This window comes from Anolis carolinensis, chromosome 2 (genome assembly GCF_035594765.1).
Source record: "Anolis carolinensis isolate JA03-04 chromosome 2, rAnoCar3.1.pri, whole genome shotgun sequence".
Lineage (NCBI taxonomy): Eukaryota > Metazoa > Chordata > Lepidosauria > Squamata > Dactyloidae > Anolis > Anolis carolinensis.
The window spans coordinates 193,740,408-193,766,326 of NC_085842.1; the positions used below are offsets into that span (position 1 = coordinate 193,740,408).

The 25,919-nt window shown below is 42.1% G+C and overlaps 1 protein-coding gene across 1 annotated transcript in view; it reads left to right on the plus strand.

The window, feature by feature from the left end:
• cnn1 (calponin 1) overlaps positions 1-25,919 on the plus strand; it is a 43,651-nt gene that overhangs the window by 12,717 nt on the left and 5,015 nt on the right. The window contains exons 2-5 of the mRNA XM_062971447.1: positions 20,879-21,000; positions 21,796-21,862; positions 22,920-23,057; positions 23,869-23,979. Coding sequence (XP_062827517.1) covers positions 20,879-21,000; positions 21,796-21,862; positions 22,920-23,057; positions 23,869-23,979 — 438 coding nt within the window. The remainder of the gene's footprint in view (positions 1-20,878; positions 21,001-21,795; positions 21,863-22,919; positions 23,058-23,868; positions 23,980-25,919) is intronic.

A 25,919-nucleotide genomic window follows, 5' to 3' on the forward strand; every position in this document is an offset into this window, starting at 1 on the left:
TGCATTCTGAAACTGGATTATATAGTTGTGTAGAGATGGCAATTTCAGCAGCACCCATCCGGGGAATGAGGACCTGTTGTCCCACACCCCGCACTGTCCCGGCTTTCCCTCATCACACAGGGGAAAGCCTCAGTAAGCCATCTCAACCCATTTTTCCTTATGGAAAGACATGAAGCTTCCCATGGTGCACCACCGGCAATTTTTCGACAGCGGTGGGTTTTTTGCACTTTCGCCATGGAACAGCTCTGTAAGGACTTTTACTGTGTGTGATGGGAGCCAGCGGGCTCCCTGGCAAAAGTGCAAAAATGCCGCTGAATTTCCGCCTGTGTGAAAAGGTCCTTAGTGTCTCAGATGAGGGGAGTCCTTGCTAACCCATTCAACTCTGGAGATCTTTTTAAATTACAGAATTGCACACAATACATCTGATTTGTGATTTACCTCAATCACAGCATGCTAAATATGCACACATGGATCTATCCATCTGAACTTATTCGTGCCATCTGTTGGGGTTGCTTTGAATGTGATTTTCCTGCTTCTTGGCAGGGGGTTGGAATGAATGGCCCATGAGGTCTTTTCCAACTCTATGATTCTGTGCTGCATATGAGCAATGTCTTACAAATCTGGTAAACCTGTTCAGTTTTTCAAATAAAAAAGATTAAAATGCTCCCAAATATTAAAAAACCTGAACTGCCATTAGAAACATGTTGCAGTTGATTCTTACATTCGAAAGAATGTTTCTCTTATTATTTGTTTATTTATTTAATATCCTGCTTTTTCCCATATGGAATCCACGGCACCTCGTCGTTTGAGTTAAAACAGGCTATAGTAACAACTGGTCATACAAAAACTTCAAGACAATCAATCAAACTTCTATCAAAATATTAATTTGAAACCATTTTTTAAAAACAAGCCATATATTATAATAATAATAATAATAATAATAATAATAATAATAATAATAATAATGGGGGTGGGACTGTGGATAATAGCAAACCCTTTTGAAATGAAGGGCTTACAGCTGTAGGAATTAAAGGGCCTCATCACACTTGAGCATAGATCCACTTTAAATCTGGTTTCTGCCTCCTGCAAAATTCTGGGGTTTTTAGGGTTTTTAGACCTATCTGTCTGAGCTGTTTAAAGGCCCCTTCCTAAAGTAGATTTAAACTGGATTTAAACTGGATCCAAACTGTAGTGTGATGAAGCCCAAAAAATGCCAAGAAAGGACAACGTTTGCTGAATATGGATAAATAGAGCCACGCATACCAGCCCTGCGGGAGTTATTCTGTAGTCAAAATATCAAACCAGTCTCTTATTGACCATACGCAAGATGGTGTCTCACTGAATATTATTTTAGAAAAACATATTTTTTCACCACTTAGTCACCACTTAGGTTTTCCGTGATTTCAAACAAAAGTTTGTGTTCACTACAAAACAAATGGCTTACAATGTCACATTTGGGTTTTCACATCATTTGCTTTTTGTATCTCATTGTCTAACTAGTGATATCTCCTCTCTCCTGATGACCATTCTTGGACATTCAAGTAAAATGTAGGTCTCAAAGTCTATAAATTTTAATGACATTTTATTATAAAGATTAAAAAGACATCATAAGGTGGTAGAGAAGTGATAATCCATATATAGCAGGCCTGAAATATTTTGCGACTGATAACAAAAAATATTTAACAAACAGGGGTACATGTGATTTCGCTGAAAAATTATTTAACAGTGTGCCTAGATCGTCATGTTACACACATGTTGGATGATAAGGAAGTATGACCCCCATATCTGTGGGACTCATATTCAGGATTTCATTTCTCCATGACTGACAAAATATGTGGGGAGAGAAGAAGAAAGCTACAGCTCTTTTCATTTATCCATGTCTGACAAATGTGCTTTCACAGAGGCTCAAGGTGAAATTTCAGATGGCCCCTGTTCTCCTAGCCAGTGGATAAGTGTCATAGAATAATAGAGTTGGAAGAGACCTCGTGGGCCATCCAGTCCAACCCCCTGCCAAGAAGCAGGAAAACCACATTCAAAGCACCCCTGACAGATGGCCATCCAGCCTCTGTTTAAAAGTCTCCAAAGAAGGAGCCTCCACCACACTCCGGAGCAGAGTTCCAGTGCCGAACAGCTCTCACAGTGAAGAAGTTCTTTCTAATGTTCAGGTGGAATTTTGTTTCCTGACATCTGAATCCTTCCATTTTGTCTTCCTAAAGTAAAATTTACTATGGTAACTTCATGATCATCAATTATTTTTATGGTATCAATGGTCATTGTAATTATGCACATGCTCACAATGTGATGAACAAAGAGGATGCCAATGTTGTTGCAAACACACATTCCCAATGCTGGCCCATAGCTCAAGTTCTGGACTAAATTGCACCCCAGAAGAGAAGCATTTTGGTACATCCCCTTCCATTCATTCAGCTTTTGAATACCTTATCTTTTATTACACTTGTAGCTCACTTCATAATGTTGATGCACCATCTTCATTTGTGCATAAAGTTTAAGATGAGAAATCTGCATGCATTGATCTTAGTGTAGTTATTCACAGGCCCACTGTTTGCCAAATGAATGCTGATGCCGAACATTTTCCCATCACTTAAAAACAAACAGTTTTGGCCATTTCCACTTTAGACCTATTTCTATTTTTTTTTAAAGCAACCCAAAACACCGGTGTCAACTTATATATGGATCAAGGCAAGAAGCTCTCACCCCATTATCCCTCCTTTGCCCAAACATTCCCTTCCTCCTCAACTTTCCATCCCACCTGAATAGCATTCAGTAGTAATGTGGGAGAGCCAGCAAAATGTAATGCACCAACCATTTTGCACACTTAAGGTGGGGCAGAATGGTTGTGGCTATTCTTAATAAAAGCCTCTCTTCCTTATTAAAAATGGCTACTACAATCTCTCTGGAGAGACATTTATGCAGTAAGCCCTTATTAAATATGGATGCTACCATCCCACTCCACCTCAATTGCACAAATGTTGGAGCCAAGCCAACAACAACAATAACAACAACAACAACGAATGGAATTAATTATATATACGTTTTTAAGGTTTTTATAATGTGATTTAACAATCTTATTAATGGATCTGTTTATATTGTTTTGTTTTTATGATTGCATTTTAGGCATTGAATTTTGCCAATTTTTGTAAGCCGCCCTGAGTCCCCTCGGGTGAGAAGAGCGGGATATAAATGTTGTAAATAAATAAATAAATAAACTTTATTTGTATTCTGCCCTAGCTCCCCGAGGGGACTCAAGGCAGATTCCAACATACAACTGCAAATATTAAAGGCCTCCATAAACTTATAATGGCAATAACTGAATTCTTGATATTGTTCCTGCTCCTCATTCAGTTGTACAACTAGCTGGAGAGTGTTAAAAGCTGTGCACAGTTGTGGGGAAAATAATATACCCTCCAACATTTCACAGGTGAAAACTAGAACAAGTACAGCCAAATATGGTCAAGGAGTCAAATGTTATTAATGAGAAAGGGCACATAAGCTAGGAGAGGCTGTAGTTGTTTGCTTTTGCCTGAACCTCCTGGGAGCCCCTACTACCAGTCCCTTCTTTCTTCTCCCCTTTGCTATTTCTGCACATTGAATTCGGTTCGTAGCAATTGAAGGAAGCTCAGGACAAAGGGAGAATGTGAGAAGAGAAACTGGGATATTTTAAAAACAGCTGAAAAAGCAGGATGGAGGAATATTAACGGATTACCTGAATTATAAACAGTTCGGGTCCATCTTATCTTTGTGATTGCATTTCCTACTACGAACCTGCTCGATTCTTGAGATTGGCCAGGGAGGCCCTCCTCTCGTTTCCGCCGCCATCCCAAAAAAGATTGGTGAGGACAAAGGAGAGGGCCTTCTCTGCAGTGGCCCCCCGGCCCCCCTTCCTGAGAGATATTAGATTAGCTCCTACCCTGGCCACATTCTGGAAAAATCTGAAAACACGGCTATGTCCAGACCCCTAGCCAGGATTTTAATTCGGGGGGGGGGGGGGGGGGGGGCTGAGTCTGAGTGAGAGAGGATCTACCCTAGCAAACCTTTTGTATCGTTATCCCAATACCCTCATGCAAATGGGATATATTGAGCATGGTGATCAGATCATGATATGAATAAACATAACAGTTTAAATAATAAATGTAAGGCCTTCTCGTGGACCATCCTGAGAATTTCGGGTGGGGGGGTTGAAGTCCCTCAACCCGCCCCCTCCCTCAGCTACATGCCTGGCTATGTCAATGTGCTTTTGACTAATTCGGTATAATCTGACGGTGTCTCTGCCTCCTCCTATACCCAGCAACTGCACTTTATTATGGTCCATCTCATCAGTATTCTGCCAGTTGTTACACATACGTAATTTTAACTGCCTGCCTCCAATTTCTGAATACGCTCACTGCGCCTTGTTGAGCTGTTTTAATTTGATTTTATTGGATATTTTGCTTTTACATGTTATAAGTTAAATGTACCTATGTTGATGTATTTTATTGTGTGTTATTGGGCTTGGTCCCCATGTGAGCCGCCCCGAGTCCCTTCAGGGAGACGGGGTGGGATACAGGAATAAAGTTGTTGTTGTTGTTGTTGTTGTTGTTATTGACACAACGACATAGTCTGACACAGCAAACAAGATAGATATGCTGGGTTTGTATCACAAAATCACAAGTCGAACACTTCCCAAGCGTTTAGGACTGTGTGATGTATTTTCGGATGATGCGCGCAGATCCCAGTAGAGTGACCTTTGGCAGTTGGCAGATCATAATTTTGTCAATATCTATTGTTTCCAATTGCCGGCTGAGATCTTTTGGCACGGCACCAAGTTCGATCTTGAAGTCCTGATAGTGGCTGAGTTTTTCCTGTTGTTTTTTGTCAATTCAACTGTCACCTGGTATGTCGACATCAATAATCCAAACCTTTTTCTTTTCCACAACCGTGATGTCTGGTGTGTTGTGTTCCAGAACTTTGTCAGTCTGGATTTGAAAGTCCCACAGTATCTTTGCATGTTCATTTTCCATTACCTTTGCAGGTTTGTGATCCCACCAGTTCTTTACAGCTGGGAGGTGGTACTTGAGGCATAAGTTCCAATGAATCATTTGGGCCACATAGTTGTGCCTCTGTTTGCAGTCAGTCTGTGCGATTTTCTTACAGCAGCTGAGGATATGATCAATGGTTTCGTCAGTTTCCTTGCACAGTCTGCATTTTGGGACATCAGCTGATTTTTCGATCTTGGCCTTAATTGCATTAGTTCTGATGGCTTGCTCCTGGGCTGCAAGGATCAGGCCTTCTGTCTCCTTCTTCAGGGTCCCATTCGTGAGCCAGAGCCAGGTCTTCTCCTTATCAGCTTTTCCTTCAATTTTTTCAAGGAACTTTCCATGCCGTGTTTTGTTGTGCCAGCTGTCAGCTCTAGTTTGTAGTGCGGTTTTCTTGTACTGATTCTTTGTCTGCTGTGTTTTGAGGAGTTTCTGATTTTTGACTTCAATCAAAGCAGGTTCTTCACTTTGCTTTACATATTCTGCCAGGGCCTGTTCTTCTTCTTTGACTGCTTGTTTTACTTGTAAGAGTCCTCTGCCACCTGATCTTCTAGGCAGATTATTATTATTATTATTATTATTATTATTATTATTATTATTATTATTATTATTTTAATAGGGACACTTTGCGAGCATGAAATGGTTTAAAACTGTTTGAACCTGGTGGCTAGGAATTGAAACCACATATAAAAACAGCATCTCGATAACTTCGCAAAAAGGTGTCAGTGCTCGGAAAAGTCTGATCATCTCTCCTTTGTTGGTTTAGGCATTAGCTGCAAATGTGGCAATCTGCAAACTGCTTTTGTGTTATGCTCAGCAAGTCCTAGCCCTTCCTCTCAAGGACACACAAAAAAAGAGAGGAAAAATAAATCAACAGAGGATCTGGAGAGCAAGCCTTGCCCCTTGTCTTCTTCCAGCTAACCTTCCAGTCCAGCATGTCACTGCCTTTGAAATATCCCAGCAGTGGGATAAATCCTTGTGAATCTGTGCAGTCACAGCCTCCATTTTTCTCCCAAGTTTGGTGAATTCCTCTTAGAGGGGACACAGCCTGTTTGGGTTGGCAGAACTCCCTGGCACCAGCTGAAGGTATGAAGCTGCCTCCTATCCAGAGAGAGAGAGGAAGGGCCCTAGGAATCCATATACACACACATTCTCTCTCTCTTTCGCAGCTACAGCAGTCTTGCCAAGCACCAAGAATGGATAGGAACATCATCGGCACACCTCTGAGATCCAACCCCCTGCACATGAAATGAAATTGGGCAGCTTGCAAAGCATACCGAGGCTGGTCCTGTAGATGCCCTGACTCTTAGTAGCAATACTGTTGACATGGGGACAGGGGTGAGGATGTGGCTAGAAGACAGCAATGCTTCTGGTTTATACATTCCTTTCTAGGTTTGGTGCCAGGGGATTTATGCTGACATTCCAGCCCTGATCTCTCCTTCTAGCTCTTCCTCTGACTCACTGCATGACCTCAAAAGTCTGTCCTTTCTCTGCCTCACACAATGCATTCATGTGTACTGTTTAACTAATCATATTAGATCCTACTACTATCAAGGTAACTACCGTACTGCTCTAACAGTGTAATCATTTTTATTTATTCCCTAACAAGCTATTCTTGTTAATGCAAAAAGGAATACACTAGAGTATTCATTATCCCAAATGCCAGGGGGCAGAAGTATGTGGGATTTCTGATTTTGAATACAGTAGAGTCTCACAATAGAGTTATCCAACATTCACTTATCCAATGTTCTGCTGGCCCGTTTATGTTGGATAAGTGAGACTCTATTGTACCTATATCTGCACATACATATATAATAGAGATGAGACCCGAGTCTAAATATGAAATTCATTTATATTTCATGTACCCCTTATGCACATAGCCTGAAGGTAATTTTATACATTACTTTAAATACTTTTGAACATGAAACAAAGTTTGTGTATGCTGAATCCTCGGATACCAAAGGTGTACCATCTTATGTACCTATGTGGACAATTTCAGGTTTTGGAGTATTTTGAATAAGGGATGCTCAACTTGTAAAATCCCAGAACTTCTTGATCTCTTTCTCCTTATCTCTCAAAGCTATAGTGGCATGCCCCTATCCCCTCCAACACATTTTCTATCTGTGTCATCTGGGAATACCTGGTGGATCACAGAAGCTCTCAGGAGGACCATATTTTAGACTATGACCATAGCTTGGAAAGGCTGTTTCTGGGACTCCAATTATTTAGACTCATAGAATCATAGAGTTGGAAGAGACCTCACGGGTCATCCAGTCCAACCCCCTGCTAAGAAGCAGGAAAGTCACATTCAAGGCATGCCTGACAGATGGCCATCCAGCCTCTGCTTAAAAGTCCCCAAAGAAGGAGCCTCCACCACACTCCGGGGCAGAGAGTTCCACTGCCGAACAGCTCTCACAATTAAGAAGTTCTTCCTAATGTTCAGGTGGAATCTCCTTTCCTGTAGTTTGAAGCCATTGTTCCGCGTCCTAGTCTGCAGGGCAGTAGAAAACAAGCTTGCTCCCTCCTCGACATGACTTCCTCTCACATATTTATACATGACCCTCATCATGTCTCCCCTCAGCCTTCTCTTCTGCAGGCTAAACATGCCCAGCTCTTTAAGCCGCTCCTCATAGGGCTTGTTCTCCAGACCCTTACTTAACTGGCGGATTCTGAGAGCTGTAATCCAAAAAGGCATGGACCATATTCCAACATACCTGGAATGTGGTCCAAGCCTGCTAGACATAAAGGCATCAACTTATCTTCATTGTACATCCATTTTTTAGATCATACAGATAGAAGTATTTCCCCACTCTCCACCAAAAACAATCAAGGGAGGGCAGCTGTTTTGATAACCTTATAGCCTAATGTCCTATGAACTGTCTATTTAAACTCCCACATTTGCTTTCCTTCCCACCCACTGAGGAAGCGGGACAAGTAATCCATAGTTGAAAGAACAGCTAGGAGAATGGTAAATAGAAAGTAGTATGAGGGGAGAAGATCAAGTAGCTTTTTGCTCCACCACAGTCCTATCTGCTAGTTGTTTACTTTTTTTTTATTTAAAACCCTTCTGGGAGTATATTCATGCTTCTCCCATAATGCAGGCTGGTAGTAATAAGCAAGCCATTGTTCACTGAATTTTGTCCATGACCAAGTTTCTCATCCATGTTCAGTTGAGCCAATTTGGAGGAGCCCCAGCTCCTGGAGGCTCCTTCGAACTTTACAAATTGCATTGAATCCAATGTGGTACCCTTGAGATTGCACACTCTGATGCAAGAAATTGTTTGGGTTGCTTGTGCAGTCAGGCAGAGGCTTGGGTGAGAATCGAGGAAACAGCAGATGGAAGAGAGGCTTAAGACTTTGATGCTAAAAATGCAGGTCCAGATCCTGACTTGGACATTACATTTGCTGGGTGCCTGTCGACTATCAATCTAAAGTTTCCTTGCTTAATTGCAAGCTTAAATGCATCAATAGTCACAAAGCTTATTGTATGAGCTGGAAGCAGCAGAATCAACCTTCTCCTAACAAGTAGTACAGCAATCTTCTCTTTTTGTTGTATCGCTCTAGTTATTATTCACACCTTTCTCCAAAAGCTGGGACTAGAACAATGCAGCTAAAACATACAAGAACTAAACACTAAAAGGGAATCGAGCAAATCACAGTATTAACATAGGTCAGAGCTACAATTAAAAAAAATTAAAAGCAACGGAGGAAATAAATAAAGCCATAGTGTTAAAAACAGTTGAGTTTAAAACAATACATAACCCTGTTCTTTGTAATAAACAACTTCTGAATTGCAGGGTTGTTGTATGTCTTTCGGGCTGTGTGGCCATGTTCCAGAAGTATTTTCTCCTGACGTTTCGCCCACATCTATGGCAGGCATCCTCAGAGGTTGTGAATTAAAAGCTTGTCAAAACAGAAAGGGTTTTGTTGGCCAAATTAGATAAAACAAGGAGGGGCAGTTGTCATCTCCCTGGGATGGCAGTTCCAAAGCCCAAGGACAGCCACCAAGAAGGCCCCCTCTTTTAATGTTCCCAACAGCCGTACTTGTGATGGCGATGATACAGAGAAAGGCCTCTCCTGAGGATTTCAGAGCCCGGGCAAGTCCATACGGGGAGATACAGTATACAGTATTCCAGATACAGTATAACCATGGTGCCATGCAAAAGGTCTGGAGACTATGTTTGATGAGGAGTGGCTTAAAGAAGTTAAAGATTTTTTTAAAAGATATTTTAAAGATGTTTTTAAATTGTTAGATTTTAGCCTTTCTTGTAAGCCGCCCCGAGCCCTAGGGGAGTGGCGGCATATAAGTTTAAATAATAAATAAATAAATAAATAAATAAATATGTTTAGCCTGCAGATGAGAAGATTGAGAGGAGACATGACGGCCATCTTTAAATATCTGAAAGGATGTGATAAGGAAGGGGGAGCAGGCTTGCTGCCTGCTGCCCTGGAGACTAGGACTCAGAGCAATGGATTCAAATGACAGGAAAGGGGATTCCACCTGAACATTAGGAAGAACTTTCTGACTATAAAAGCGGTTCAGCAGTGGAACTCACTGCCTTGGAATGTGGTGGATGCTCCTTCTTTGAAGACTTGTCAACAGAGGTTGGATGGCCATCTGTCAGGGGTACTTTGTGGTTTTCCTGCATGGCAGAATGGGGTTGGACTAAATGGCCCATGTGGTCTCTTCCAACTCAATTGACCTTATCACATGAGTCATCGGGATCACCACACATTGTGGAGAATTTAGTGTGGGGCATGGGGAACCCATTGTCCCACACCCTGCATCGTCCGGTTTCCCCCTTACTTGAACCCACGGGGGGAAGCATCTGCCACCCGGCTTCCCCCCGTTTATCCCTATACAATATGGGAAGCCTCCAGTGTTGCCGCAATGGCAGCATGCACTGGTGCTTCTCCATTTGTGTGACAGAGCCCTGCCAGTAGTAGCTCTACATTGTGGGAAGGGAGCCGGCAGGCTCCATGGTACAAATAGAGAGAAACTGGCATTTGTTGTTGTTTATTCATTCAGTCGCTTCTGACTCTTCATAACTTCATGGACCAGCCCATGCCAGAGCTCTCTGTTGGCCATCACCGACATATGCTGCTGAAATTACCCGGTATGATGAGGTCGTCAGATTCTATAGCAGTCTTAAATATGTAATCTAAAAAATTACCAGAACAACAGTGCTATCAGTTGTTTGAGCATTGGGATATGATTCTGGAGACAAGAGCTCAGCTACCTGCCCAGCCATGGAAACCACTGGCTGGCCTTGAGCAAGTCACACAGTATCCAAGGAAGGCAACGCCAGTACCTCCTGAACACGTCTTGCCAACAAAACCCAGTGACTAGTTCCTCTTATGGTCACAGATGTCAAAATGACTTGAAAGCACACAGCAAATGCATACTACATAAGAGCTGTGGTGCAGAGCCCTTTCGCAATAGCAAAGTAAAACAGCAATCTAACTGGAAAAGAGCAAAATTATTATTATCAGGAATAATTGGATAGGTAAGCAATATCAGAATGCCACACACAGAAGTGAGATAATAGCCAGTGACAATCAGCTGAGACAACTGCATGGATGAGAATTGGAATATTCTCTAGCTATATTGTGATAAGCAGGAGGTTTAGAGATATGAATCTTAGGCATATTTACATAGAGCTGTCAGCCAAGGTCTAGCTAATGCTGAAGCTAATGTCACCTTAACCCCTACCTCTGCTTATAGAGTGTGTTTGCTCAGCTTCCAATTTGACCTTACACAATGATTTTTCCTCTTCCTGGTACCATGTTATTGTAACATATGCATGTATACATATACATAGACACTGGAATAGTTCCCAAGCATTTCTCAGCCACCAGGGCCTTTAGAGTTACAATCCAAAAAACCACAACTTTTCTAAACTCTGCAAATATACATACAGAGAGCTATGTTATATCGTATGAAGGAAGTGTTTATCTATAAAACCTCAACTTGCTATCAATTAATTGACTTTAGTTGTTTCCATGTAACATGCAAGCTTGTTTTCTGCTGCCCTGGAGACTAGGATGTGAAACAAACTGCAGGAAAGGAGATTCCACCTGAACATTAGGAAGAACTTCCTCGCTGTGAGAGCGGTTCATCAGTGGAACTCTCTGCCCCGGAATGTGGTGGAGGCTCCTTCCTTGGAGGCTTTTAAACAGAGGCTAGATGGCCATCTGTCGGGGTGCTTTGAATGTGATTTTCCTGATTCTTGGCAGGAGGTTGGACTGGATAGCCCATGAGGTCTCTTCCAACTCTATGAATCTATGTCAGCTTCATGTAGTAAACTAGGGAGGAATCCTAAATATCTCTCTTACACACAGAAGAAAGCAAAATATTCTTTTAAAAAGAGGAGCCCAAAAAATCCCATGTGTATTTTTCTTGAATTACCACAGTGATCCTTATTGCAGGCTCTACCGCATTCTCCTCCTGGTACTAAAACACCTGATAGATCTTCCAGTTATAATCAAAAGGCATCACCACTGATTCTAACTTGGGCCCAAAGGGGGGCATTTGCATATTAAAGGCATACATCAATATGGCATAAAGGTAAAACTTACCATGACCACATTGTTGAATGTGCATAGACAACCTATTGATCCAGGAACAGGTAGTAAATTTACAAGCAAGGCCCTTTCCATTCAGCATAACGTCTTTTAAAATTATTGCTGTAGTATCTAGGCAAACTGCACAAATTGTGCCAGGAAAACTCTGTGGCAGATTTGCTTTAAGGTCTCCGTAAGTCAGCAACAACTTGAAGGCACACAGCAACAATCTTGGTTAATATCCCTTCTCCCTCTGTTGATTATTAGAAATAGAATCCCTTCCATCACACCCAGCAGGATGTATGTGTTATGGGAAGGTTACCTCTTGTGGTTCTGCTGCACTCCAGACCTCATTCCTGTTGGCGAAGCTTGGGCTGTCATAGTACTTGAGCTCAGAAGCATCCAAACTAATTTTCATTTGGAGATCCATATTACCACAAGCCTTTTATCACCACTCCAAGGTTAATGTAAATTAAATGGAATGTATTGATTACTTGCCATATGTGTTCCCGTGGTCTGGTATCCAGTAAAGATGGCTGCTGCCAAGTAAACACATCTGTTGTTTCCATGATAAGGCTTCAACAGAGGTCAAGCAAGGGAAGAGGAATGTTAGCTCTAAAAATGATGGTAATGTTTGACTAGTATAATATTGCTAAAGGAGATTAGCAGCGGAAATGGGGGGAAATCAGTTTCTGAAAGATTGCCCAAGACTGGATGTTGCATGCAGTAAGCAGGAGTTGGAAGGACACATGGGGAGAGGAAAGGAAATCTGGAATATTTCAAAGGAAGACTAATTGCGAGTCCGTGAATGTGCAGGTACTGTGTGTAGGTTTGTGCTTTCAAGTTACCTGTCAACCTACTCCATGCATTGCCCAAGGTTTTCATAGGTAAGGGATTCTCAGTAGTTCTGACAGATCCTTCTTCTAAAATAGAACCCATAGCACCTCTTCCTTGGTGGTTTTCCATACAAGTATTAGCAGGGCTGGCTGAGCTCAGTTTCCAACATCAGAGAAGGCAACATTTGGTGCCCCTTAGGACAGAGGTGTCAAACTTGTGACCCTCCAGATATTTGGGGCTATAGCTCCCAGAAGCCCTGGCCATTTATTTATTTATTTATTTGCAGCAGTTATATTCCGCCCTTCTCACCCTCGAAGGGCAGATCACATTACACATATAGGCAAACATTCAATGCCTTTTAACATAGAACAAAGACAAGACAAACATAGGCTCCGAGCGGGCCTCAAACTCATGATCTCCTGGTCAGAGTGATTCATTGCAGCTGGTTGCAGCCGGCTTGCTCTCCAGCCAGCGCCACAGCCCGGGAATTCTGGGAGCTAAAGTTCAAAACACTGGGAGAACCACAAGTTTCACCACTGTCTTAGGGTATTTAGGTCATCAAAAGAGCTCCTAATGCTCACCATCCATTGATGGAGGATCATGTCCACAGGCTGAACTCACAACTTTCAAAGTGAAACATAAACACTGCATAGTACATTTAGCAAACTGTCATAAAGCCCAATGGGAGCCCCACTGGCGCAGCGGGTTAAACTGCTGAGCTGTTGAACTTGCTGACCGAAAGGTTGGCAGTTCGAATCTGGGGAGCGGGGTGAGCACCTACTGTTAGCCCCAGCTTCTGCCAACCTAGCAGTTCGAAAACATTCAAATGTGAGTAGATCAATAGGTACTGCTCTGGCGGGAAGGTAACGGCGCTCCGTGCAGTCATGCCAGCCACATGACCTTGGAGGTGTCTATGGACAACCCCGGCTCTTCAGCTTAGAAATGGAGATGAGAACCAACCCCCAGAGTCGGACACAACTAGGCTTAACATCAGGGGAAACCTTTACCTTTACATAAAGCCCAGATCAATACTGGTGCTTTACTACCTACCGCCATGATGAGCCCACTCCCATATCACAAAATTAACCTAACAATTCAGCGGTCGACAAGGATTTCACAATTGGCTGCATTACAGATTGGGAATTTAGCATCTAACATAGCCTGAAAGCCCAATTGTTTATTAAAATCTTACCCCTCCCTTGTTGTATTGCTTCCTAGAGACAGCATTGCATGAGCCAGGAATTAAGCTCATCACAATCCTTGTTCCTGCTCTCCAAGTCAAAAATAAATTGTCCTAGCCATTTGCAACTGCTGGCCAAGCATGGGGCAATCAGAACATAATTTTGCTGGAAATCCAAAGTCCTCCCAACTCAACACAAAGTTTTAAAAAAACTGAATTAGATTTCCTTCATCTGGCTTGCTTTTGCCTACAATGAATTGCTTGTGATACACATTCATTGCTCAGGCATTCATTGACTTTAGAATCTATGGCCCAGGGCTCTGCTCAGGCTATATTGGATGGGAATATTTGCCCTGAGTGTGTGTTTTTTTTAAACCTACAGCAGCTGCAAAAAGCTGCAGTGTGGATCAGAATTTCACACCGAGAATACCCCGTCTTTGTGGACTGCTTCTTTCATCAAGTGAATTTAATCCAAATTTTTGTGCAAGGGAAAGAAAGGGAAGAGAAAGAAAGCTCTGTATCCCCTTCCTCCCACACTCCTGTCTAACAAGCAGCTGGAGAGGGCACTTGATAATAAAAATAGCCATTGGGCGTGGGGGGGGGGGGGGTGCTCTCTTCTTGTGACAATTGCTTTGCAATTAAAAAAGAGTGGAGGACCTGTTGAAAATATTCTCACAAGTGCCTGATGTTGCTCAACTTTTACAGGCTTTCTTTAGTAATTATCTTTCTATTTATTTACCATGTAAGAAGCAAGTTGAGAATACATCTATGATGTATTTTTAAAAACCACAAACAAAGTTAAAAACTTGGCATTATGCTAGACTTCCTTTGACGAGAAACTGGTCACTTGGAGTGCCTCTGGTGTCGCTGTAAGAAGATCCTCCATTGGGCATGTGGCAGGGCTCAGGCTGCATTGTTGTAAGCGTTCTGTGATTTGCTCTTCTCCACACTCGTATGTCATAGACTCCACTTTGTAGCCCCATTTCTTAAGGTTAGCTCTAAATCTCATGGTACCAGAGCGCAGTCTGTTCAGGACCTTCCAAGTCACCCAGTCTTCTGTATGCCCAGGAAGGAGTTTCTCATCCGATGTCAGTCACTGATTGAGGTTTCGGGTTTTAGCCTGCCACTCTTGGACTCTCGCTTGCCTAGATGTTCCTGTGAGTGATCTGTAGATCTTAGGAAGCTGTTTCTTGTTTTAAGTCGTTGTCATGCTGGCTCATATCCGAACAGAGGATGGGCTGGAGATGTTAATGCCTCAGTTCTTTCATTGCTGGATGCTACTTCCTGGCAGATGTCAGGTGGTGCAATACCAGCTAAACAGTATAATTTCTCCAGTGATGTAGGGCATAGTCATCCTGTGATAATGTGACATGTCTCATTCAGAGCCACATCTACTGTTTTAACGTGGTGAGATGTATTCCACACTGGACATGCATATTCAGCAGCAAAGTTGCAACATGCAAGGGCAGATGTCTTCACTGGTTGTGATCTTTCTAAGACATGGAGAATGAACTGTCATGACACTGATTCATGTATTGTAGCTGAAGAGCCGATAAGATTTAATGTAACCAATTTTGAAGTTGTAGATAGGGCATGTCTGCATGATACAGGGGCAGGATATAAATGTTTAAATTAATGAATGTTATCACAAGCAAATGCTGATCCCTCCCCTCTTTCATACCACTTTTACAAGTAAATATAAAAAGCATGACATTATGTTGGCAACATAATCAACCCAATCTGCCTTCAGTTGTGCTAAGATCACAAGGTGTTTGATGACACAATAACATTCCATATGAGATATGTGAAATGGTACAATTCTTCCTATTTTACCAAGAGCTGTACCATCTCGTATGCTGTAGATGCGCCTTTTGAGCAGAACCCACCTTGTGTAATAGTGTAGGTAAAGCCAAGGTGTTTTTTCATATTGTGTCAAAGGGCACTTCCACACAGCCTCCCAAAATAACCCCTAAAAATAAAGTTAAACTTATCTGGCCTCCATTATGTTCCTCCTCATGCAAGAAAATGACGTACCAGGAGATCTGGGGGGGGGGGGGGAGGAAAGAAACCCAGGACTATCCAGAAGTGAGTCCCCAAAGGTTCAATACCCAATTGGACATGGATTCTAATGGGGTATTTCATTAATTCGGAATAACTTAGGTCAGTGGTTCTCAACCTGGGGTCCCCAGATGTTTTTGGCCTACAACTCCCAGAAATACCAACCAGTTTACCACCTGTTAGGATTTCTGGGAGTTGAAAGCCAAAAACATCTGGGGACCCCATGCTGAAAGCCACTGACGTAGATTATTCTGAATTTATTTGTTTTTACCAAAGGCGTCATTTGGACATGCTGGTAAAAACCCAGACAGGTCCCACGTTTTGGGCCTGTCTAGATGGGCTCAAAGTGACAATGACATGAGTATAGGAGCATTCCACCAGCAAAAGAGAGAGAAAATGAAGAGAGGAAGGAAAAATAAACAATTCTGAGAAACCATGTGAAATGGTGAGACATTAAGTAAGGATAACAATTTGAGGAATTCTTTGCTATGATACTATATCAACTGTGACGCTCAAGATATTGTAATTCTAGTCAGCTCCAACCAGCAAAAGCCAATCATAAGGAATTAACATCTGCAGCAACATCTGGAAGGCCATAGTTTCCCCTTGTGGGAATTAACCTATGAAATGGTACTGCAGACGCCACATTTAGCAGCTGCCAAATCCCAGGATTCCATTACTGGGATTCACTAGCTGTAGTTTTAGAACAGTTTTTTTCTAACAATGGAAACACTTGCTGGAATTCAATTTCATGCTCCAGTTCGAGATAACTAGCCAAATTTGGTGATGTGCTTCTGTAGTGCTCAGAGCTAAGTTGCCAAATGTGATGCATTCCAGCTCCCTACAGCTAGAAGGATCCAGCCCTGCTACATCCATACATCACAGCCTACAGTTGTGTATTGCTGTGTAAATGTTGACAAAAGAAAATAACCAATGTTTTTTGCTTGTGGCAATAAAGCCCCTGTCATTGAGAGGGAGGAGTTGTAGAATAGGAAGTGATGAATTTGACTGCATTTGTGTTGTTGTTAGGGGATAAAAGCACTGTTAAACTTGGTTTTTAATATAGCAGGGGACAGAGTGAGAAACTCAAAAGCAGGGCAGTGGGGGCCAGACGCTTGGAGCTCATAGAAGGAGAGGAAATGTCACTAAAGGCTGTAATCCTAATCTGTCCTCACTCCTGGCTATACTGGCTCAATTTGATGGAAATTGTAGTTTAACAGCATCTAGACAGCCAGATAGCTCTGGCCACTAGCTCTGAGAGATCCTGAAATTTCTTATGGTTTCCTATAGGAATTCTGGAATATTTTTTTAGCACACATGTTATTATTTTAGATGTGCATGCATACCTGCTTCTTGCTGGGCCTAAATACCCTAAAGCAGTGGTACCAGCCAAGCACAGCTGACCTTCCTTAGATTCCAAAATCAGACAGAGATTGGTTCCTTTAGGGCAATGGTGCCCAACCTTTGGTCTTCCAGGTGTTTTAGACTTCAGCTCCCTGACAATTGTTTTAGATTTCAGCTCCCTGACAATTGGCCAAGCTAGCTTGAGGTTATGGGAGTTAAAATCCAAAACACCTGGAAAACCAAAGGTTGGGAACTACTGCCCTAAAGGAAACAATTCCTGTCTGATTTTGGAAGTTAAGGAAGGTCAGTATGGTTAGTACTTGGCTGGTAGATTTATGACAAGTATCAGGTGTTGTGATGGCATACCCGAGACTTTGGAAAACTATAGTGTTTGGCTTTACTCAGGGGTTATCTGACCCTTAATATACAGAGGCACTTTAGGCAAGATGCAAGTTAACCAAAACAAGTTTAATGAAAACAAGATGAATAAAGGGTTAACTCCACCCGGGGCTATTGAAAGATAGCTTAATACAATACATTACAAAAGGAGATTTTGCTGGTCACAGTCATCTCTCTGGAGTCTCTGAAAGTCTTTTGCCTCTGATGTAAAGCAATGGACTTGGTCTTCTATTTTGTGAAACTTGGGCTGACCACAAGCTTCTGTTGTCACTGGGACTGATGGTATATGAAGAGTTTAATGCTAACAATTCCTGTTTGGATTGCTGGGCCTAGGATTTCCAGACAATATCCAGGCCTCTAAATTTATTTATTATTTATTTACAGCATTTATATTCTGCCCTTCTCACCCCGAAGGGGACTCAGGGCGGATCACATTGCACACATAAAGGCAAACATTCAATGCCATAACATAGAACAGAGACAGAGACAAGATGCAGGCATAGGCTGGCCTCGAACTCATGACCTCTTGGTCAAAGTGATTTGTTGCAGCTGGCTTGCTTTCCAGCCTGCGCCACAGTCCGGCAACTCTGTAGCTCTATAGCAGAAAGGAAAGAAGACTTAGCAAGAAAGCTCTGTGCAGACAAATGGACTAAACCAACTAAGGCTGGCCTCTAGGGGTTTTTTTTAAAGCTCCATCCAAAAACTAATACAAATGGAGGCATCTACACTATTGGAGAACCTAAACAGAGGGAACTGAAGCAAAGGAGAGGAAAAGCAGAGCCAAGACTTCACTGGTGTTGTTGACTGTATTACTGAGGGAGGAACTGGCAAAGCCACCTCAGAGAACTACTTGCTTAAAAAACCAAATGAAAGTCATGGAGTCACCATAAATTGACAGGTGACTTGATGGTATGTGTGACCGTACGTACGTACGTATGTATGTACACACACACACAATAACCTACTTATATGATATTCTTCTCTGATAGTTGCCAGACTAAAGCTGATAGAGGCTTTGTGTTACCTCACTGCTATAAGATTAAATTAAAAAAAATAAACCAACAGAAGAGCACAGAAATATTGATATGTCTGTGCAGCAGACATATCGTAATGACTTTAGCATCTGGCCTTTTTGGCTGGAAGAGAGCATGGACCTTTTAAAAAAGACCACATGCTGTCATGGACTTCTTGCAAGATTATAAAGTCCTCATAGCCATCGCCTGTCACTCCTGCTGCCTGTTCCCCGGAGACCAGTGGAGACCAGGATCCGTGTGTCAGGGTGAAGGGGGGGGGGGCACAAAGCCCTTAGAAGGCCCTGGTTTGCAAGTATATTTCCAAATAAAGAGGCAAGCTCCAGCCAAGGTTGCTTTTCCCATAAAACCCGAATTCTAGTGATACGTCATCCTCTCTGATTAGTTTTAAGTTTCCATTGCACTTATATTTACTTAAATATTTTACAAATGAAATGCATGGGTTTATCATTTCTCTCCCATCAACAATCGCTGTTCAAGTATCATCCACCTATGCTCCTACTCAATAGCTCTAGGCTGTTCCCAGCTTGCTAATATTACATTCACTTGCCTTTTTTTCGCTTGATGAACCACAATATTATAGTCTATAAAAATGTGAATTGTCAAAAACTACAAATAGTTTACATAGAAATGCTTGCAAGACACAGGGATAGTTTGAGTCTAAGCTATAAGAAGGAAATAAGAGGCCTGCCTTGATACTCAGACTTTCTTTTGCTACTAGTTCTGATGTGTGGGTGTTATTGCCTGCACTGCTGACGTTCTTAAAAGATCCATTCAGTATGATCTCTATATCTGCAGGACTGATATGCACAGGTTCATATATACACAAAATGCAGCCTCTAGGCCAGCGTTTCTCAACCTGGGGTCAGGACCCCTGGGGAAGGGGTCGCGAGGGAGGTGGGGTTCAGAGGGGTCGCTAAAGACCAGTATTTTCTGTTGGTCATGAGGGTTCTGTGTGGGAAATTTGGCCCAATTCTATCATTGATAGGGTTCAAGGGGCTCTTTGACTGTAGATGAATCTCAGCAATTGCAACTCCTAAATGTCAAGATCTATTTTCCCCAAACTCCACCAGTGTTCAAATTTGGGCATATTGAGTAGGAGGGATTCGAAGCAGATATACACATATAAGGCAAACATTCAATGCCTTTTATACAGTGGAGAATGACATACAATACACAGACAATGGTAAGGCCTCTCCTTTCATCTCTGGCATCTGGAGCGATGCTCAACTCCAGCCATGGGGAGGAGCTCTTGTTCCATTTTTCCATGCCGAGGAGCCTGTTGTCTGTAGACATCTCTGATAGTACTGCTGGCATGTCTGCATGGGCCACCTTTTTACCTTTCCCTCCGAGGTGGTACCTATTGATCTACTCGCATTGCATGCTTTAGAACTGCTAGGTTGGCAGAAGCTAGGGCTGACAGCAGTAGCTCAACCCAACTTGCAACTTCGAACTGCCAACCTTCCGGTCAGCAGATTTCCTGCAGCTAGCAGTTTATTTACCTTATTTCTACCCTGTCTTTCTCTACCCTGAAGGGGACTCAAGGCAGCTTACATATGGCAACCATGCGATGCCTTAAAATACATACAGAGACTTAAACTCAATTACAGTAGAGTCTCACTTATCCAACATAAACGGGCCGGCAGAACATTGGATAAGCGAATATGTTGGATAATAAGGAGAGATTAAGGAGAAGCCTATTAAACATCAAATTAGGTTATGAGTTTACAAATTAAGCACCAAAACATCATGTTATACAACAAATTTGACAGAAAAGGTACTTCAATACATGGTAATGCTATGTAGTAATTACTGTATTTACGAATTTAGCACCAAAATATCACGATGTATTGAAAACATTGACTACAAAAATGCGTTGGATAATCCAGAATGTTGGATAAGCAAATGTTGGATAAGTGAGACTCTACTGTAAATTTAAAAGTAATACATATCAAACATTAAAAACATTTATTAACCCACTAAGCTACCATGGCCCCTATGCTTTGAAAAAAATATGAACGCAATCCTATGCACACTGCACATCTTATTTGTAGTAAAAAAAAATTGAAAGAACAATACATTATTTAGAACAAACAATTGTAACCAATATAAACTCACCAGTATTTCAGTGGGAAGTATGGGCCTGCATTTGATTGATGAGATAGTCAAGTTAATTATTTGACTATCAAGTTGTTGTCGTGTGTCTTCAAGTCGTTTCACCTAGGGCAACCCTTAGTCTAAACATAGTGTGCTGGACATAGTGTGTTCATTTTTTTAGTGGAAAATGATACATTATCTTTTGGGGATAGGTTGATTCTAGGTTCAAACTCAAATGGCAGTGCATCAAAAGGGCTGTGTCACATGCTACACTAGTGGCTGGATTCTTGTCGGCTTTTTGATGTAATTTTAAAATATTCTCTTCTTTTCTACAGCTAGCACAAAAATATGATCCCCAGAGGGAGCATGAACTGCGAATATGGATTGAGGAAGTGACTGGGAGGCGGATTGGAGAAAACTTCATGGAAAGTCTGAAAGATGGAATCATCCTATGCGAGTAAGAAGCCCCAGGGAAAGGTCTTTGTTGGAAGAGGGTGGGCAAAGGAAATCCAACAACAGCACTACAACCTTTTTTTTGTAAGCTGCAAAGGCTTCTTGAAAGATGGAGACTGCAGAATTAGTTAATGCGTTAGTGACTAGTCCCTACAACCAGCAACCATTCATACTCTGCCAACTACTAGAAAGGAACGCCCAAGGAACATGGCAGGAAGCAGGAGGATGTTTTACTTTACATGCACTGATATAGATCAAAAGTACAACTTTAATGAAATGCCTTGTACATGAGTGTCCCGAGAATGAGGTAGATTGAGAAACGCAGGCCGCCTGCCCTTGCCCAACTCCTGATTCCACCCAATGTGTCCACTTTCCCCCACTGAGAAGATACTGCTTCGCATAGGAAAAACATGAGGCATGACAGACTATTTGAGAAACATAAATACTGTATGTTAAATATGTGGAATGATATCATAGTAAATATAACATAGAACCAGCTTGTTTCTAATGCTACAGAGATTAGGAAATGGAGCAACTGATTCAAATTGCAGGAAAATATATTCCATCTAAACATGAGGAAGAACTTCCTGATGATCAGAGCTGTTTGACAATGGAATATGCTGCCTTGGAGTGTGGTGGAATCCTTTTTCCTTGAGGTTTTTAAACATGCTGGATGGCCATCTGTCAGGAGTGCTTTGCATGGCAGAATGGGTTGGACTGAATGGCCCTGGGTGTCTCTTCCAACTGTTCCAAAAAAGACATTGGAGATGAACTTCCTTCACCAATTTCTCTCTTTAAGGCTTATCAACAAACTCCAACCTGGATCTGTGAGGAAGGTGAATGAGTCCACACAGAACTGGCATCGGGTGAGTTCTCTCCACCCCACTCCACTTTTTCATTTTGCATTGTAAGCCTCAAAAAAAATTTTTTCAAGGCAAGGCATATTTCATCCCATGGTAAGTCCCTGGAGTTATTTCTATAGGGAAATAAAGAGCCAACACATTTATTTTCCTCTCTGAGCCCTAAACACATTTTGCCTTTTGGAAGCTATGATCCCATGTGGTAGAAGCTGTGCTGTTCAGTCCTTCCACCTTTAAGTTATGTCTGACTCTGGGGGTTGGTGCTCATCTCCATTTCTAAGCCTAAGAATCGGCGTTGTCCGTAGACACCTCCAAGGTCATGTGGCCGGCATGACTGCATGGAGCGCCATTACCTTCCCGCCTGAGCGGTACCTATTGATCTACCCACATTGGCATGTTTTCGAACTGCTAGGTTGGCAGAAGCTGGAGCTAACAGCGGCCGCTCCCGCCGCTCCCGGGGTTTGAACCTGGGACCTTTCGGTCTGCAAGTTCAGCAGCCCAGTGCTTTAACACACTTTGCCACCGGGGCTCCATATGTGTATAAAGTGTATATAAAATATAAATGAATGTCAAGTTTACACTTGAGTTCCATCTCTAAGATATGTCTCAAGCATAAGATATGGTTTCAAGCATTTTGAATACGACACACCCAGCCTGTATATCTGTCCTACACAACCACCTCAATAGCAATGAATACCCTGGGAGAAATTTAATTTTCTCCTCTATGCTGCTCCAAATGCCTGGGAAATGGGATATACTTGTGGCAGGACAGCAGCTTCAAAGGATAGCTGCATGGCCTGCATAGGAGAACAAGACTAAATTAATATTTTGGACACAACCGAGTCTAGAAAAACTTGCATTATCCTTAGACTAGTGACTGGTGAGAAATTATAGGAAGTCCAAACACACCCAAAAAGTCACATTTGCCTGCTCCTACTCTGTCATGAATAGCATTCTTATTTAACTGGAGAGCTGTAACATGAAGTTTTTACCTGGGTTACCTGAAAAAAGGAAAGTAAGAAAAGACTTCAAAAACAGTTCATTGGCTTCTCCTCTTTTGCAGCTGGAGAACATTGGCAACTTCATTAAGGCCATCACAAGATATGGAGTGAAGCCCCACGACATCTTCGAAGCCAATGACCTCTTTGAGAACACAAACCACACCCAGGTCCAGTCCACTCTCATCGCCCTGGCTAGCATGGTAAGCAGTTTGGGATCCCAAAGGCAGAGTATCCGAGTACTATTATTAATACTTAGAATGCACTAAGTATATTGAAACTGCTTCAGAAACATAACACTCACAATCTTTACAAGTAATGCTTTCAATTTTACCCTTACATTGCAAATGGTGCAGCTGTGAAAGGGTTTTACTAGGACTTCAGAGTTCCAGATTCAAGTTTCACTGAATTAATAGGGAGACCCATGGGCATTCTGATCTTGATTTCAATCTCTTTCGAGGCCAGACCTACTTCGCGGTCTTGTTTTAAAGATAACAGGAGAAGGAGGAACGCCAAGTAAGCTGGCCTGAAAGGTGGAATAGAAGTATCAACTAATAAATGTGGAATGAAATGGGGCTAAAGTCAGAGAATGATAGCTTTCTTGAAGTATTGTAGAGTGTTCAGGATTCAAGACAGAAAAGAAATTTAGCTCATATTTTTTATTGCTGCCACCTATTAGCGATAACTCAATAGGTGGTAGCATACCAATATCCTGAACATGTCAGTATTTTTCCACCTTATGTTTGAGGCAATGTAATTCTTTGAATTCCAATTTTGCTTGTTATATGCCTTAGCCAATGTTTCTATACCTTACAGCAGAGTTTCACAATCAAGCCTCTATGGGTTCTCTAGATCCATGGGTTCTGCCTAGTGGTGACTAGGAGATTCCACAAAAAATAGTAATTGGGGGGAAAACTTTAGCTGTATTGAAAAGTCAAGTTGCCTTTTAATGCACAAGATTCAGAGAGTAGGGAACTATTCTACATTCACACTTTGTTTCTTTCCCTGGGACAGGCCAAGACAAAAGGCAATAAGGTGAACATAGGAGTGAAATACGCTGAGAAACAGCAACGCAAGTTCCAACCAGAGAAGCTGAAAGAAGGCCGGAACATCATTGGGCTGCAGGTGTGTGGTTTTATCCCAGAATCCTTTATTATTATTATTATTATTATTATTATTATTATTATTATTATTATTATTATATTATATTTTATTATGACACAGCAAACAAGATAGATATGCTGGATTTCATATCACAAAATCACAAGTCGAACACTTCCCAAGTGTCTGGGACTGTGTGATGTATTTTCGGATGATGCATGCAGATCCCAGCAGGGTGGCCTTTTGCAGTTGTTGTTATTATTATTATTATTATTATTATTATTATTATTATTATTATTATTATTATCTTTATCCTACCTTTCTCCTCATGGGGACTCAAAATGGTTAACAATCCCACACTTAGTAAAGTTTAAAAAGCACAATACAAAAGTTGAAAAACTGTTTTTTCTACTGTATGGATATTGGGCTTTATACCACCATCTGGTGGCACTATATGACACTGCCCTTTCCTGGCCAAGAGCTCGAACACTGTTTCCATCCTAAATACCTTGGTGTCACCTTAGATCGAACACTAACATATAGGAAACACTGCATGAACACCAAGCACAAAGTAGCTGCACGCAACAACATCCTGCGGAAACTGACTGGCAGTGCATGGGGTGCAGACCCACAAGTAATAAGAACATCAGCCCTGGCCTTGTCTTTCTCAACTGCTGAGTACGCCTGTCCTGTCTGGCAAAAGTCTGCCCATGCGAAGCAGGTGGACATAGCACTAAACAAAACATGCAGAATAATCACAGGATGCCTTAAACCTACACCTGTTGATAAACTCTACAAGTTAGCTGGCATTGCCCCTCCTGACGTGCGACGGGAGGTTGCTGCTAACGGTGAGAGAAATAAGGTCGAACATTGTGAAAGCCACCCACTGCATGACTATCAGCCTCCTCCCAGTAGACTCAAATCAAGGAAGGGCTTCATGAGAACCACCACTCCTCTTGATGTTTCTCCAGCAGCAGCAAGAGTGTCCCTCTGGGCAGCCAAACCTGGCAATTCTAACTGGATGCCCCCCCCCCCCCCATGAGGGTCTTCCTCCAGGGGCAAACCAAGAATGGGCAACTTGGAAGTCCCTAAACAGACTGAGAAGCGGAGTGGGCAGATCAAAAGACAACTTGGCAAGGTGGCACTACCTGGAGGAATCCTCCACCTTGTGTGACTGTGGAGCTGAACAAACAACTCAGCATATGTATGCTTGCCCACAATGCCCTGCCTCATGTACGGAGGTGTTGTTGTTTAAAGCTACGGACAATGCGGTTGCTGTTGCCCGCTTTTGGTCCAAAACTATTTAGTTGCTTGTGATTTCCTTCCCCCCCCCCCCATCATTTTGAAATGTACAATGCTTTTGACACGAAATAAATAACTGCCCTTTCCCAAAGATAATGAAAGTGGAAGTTTAGAAAGCAGCAGGAAAGCCAAGTTAATCCAGAACAGCAACCTGCCTGCAGCATTGCAAAAGGGGGGTGAAACTGGGTAACATAAATGTAACATTTATAAATAAGGAACTTTCCAAGGGAGGTATTATATACCTCACAACCTCTGGGGATGCCTGCCATAGATGTGGGCAAAACGTCAGAAGAGAATACTTCTGGAACATAGCCACACAGCCTGAAAAATTCACAAAAACCCAATGATTCCAGCCATGAAAGCCTTCGACAACACACCTTTCCAAGTATTAGGGCAGGGGTCCTCAAACTTTTTAAGTGGAGGGCCGATTCATGGTCCCTCAGATTGTTGAGGGGCCGAATTATCATTTGAAAAAAAAAAAACAACAACGAACACATTCCTATGCTCACTGCACATGTCTTATTTGTAGTGCCAAAAAAACAACAACCCAGCAACATTTATTTATTTATTTGCTACATTTATACCCCACCATCTCTCAGCCCTAAGGGGACTCAGAGCGGCTTACAAGTTGTATGTACATACAATATATTATATTATTAGCA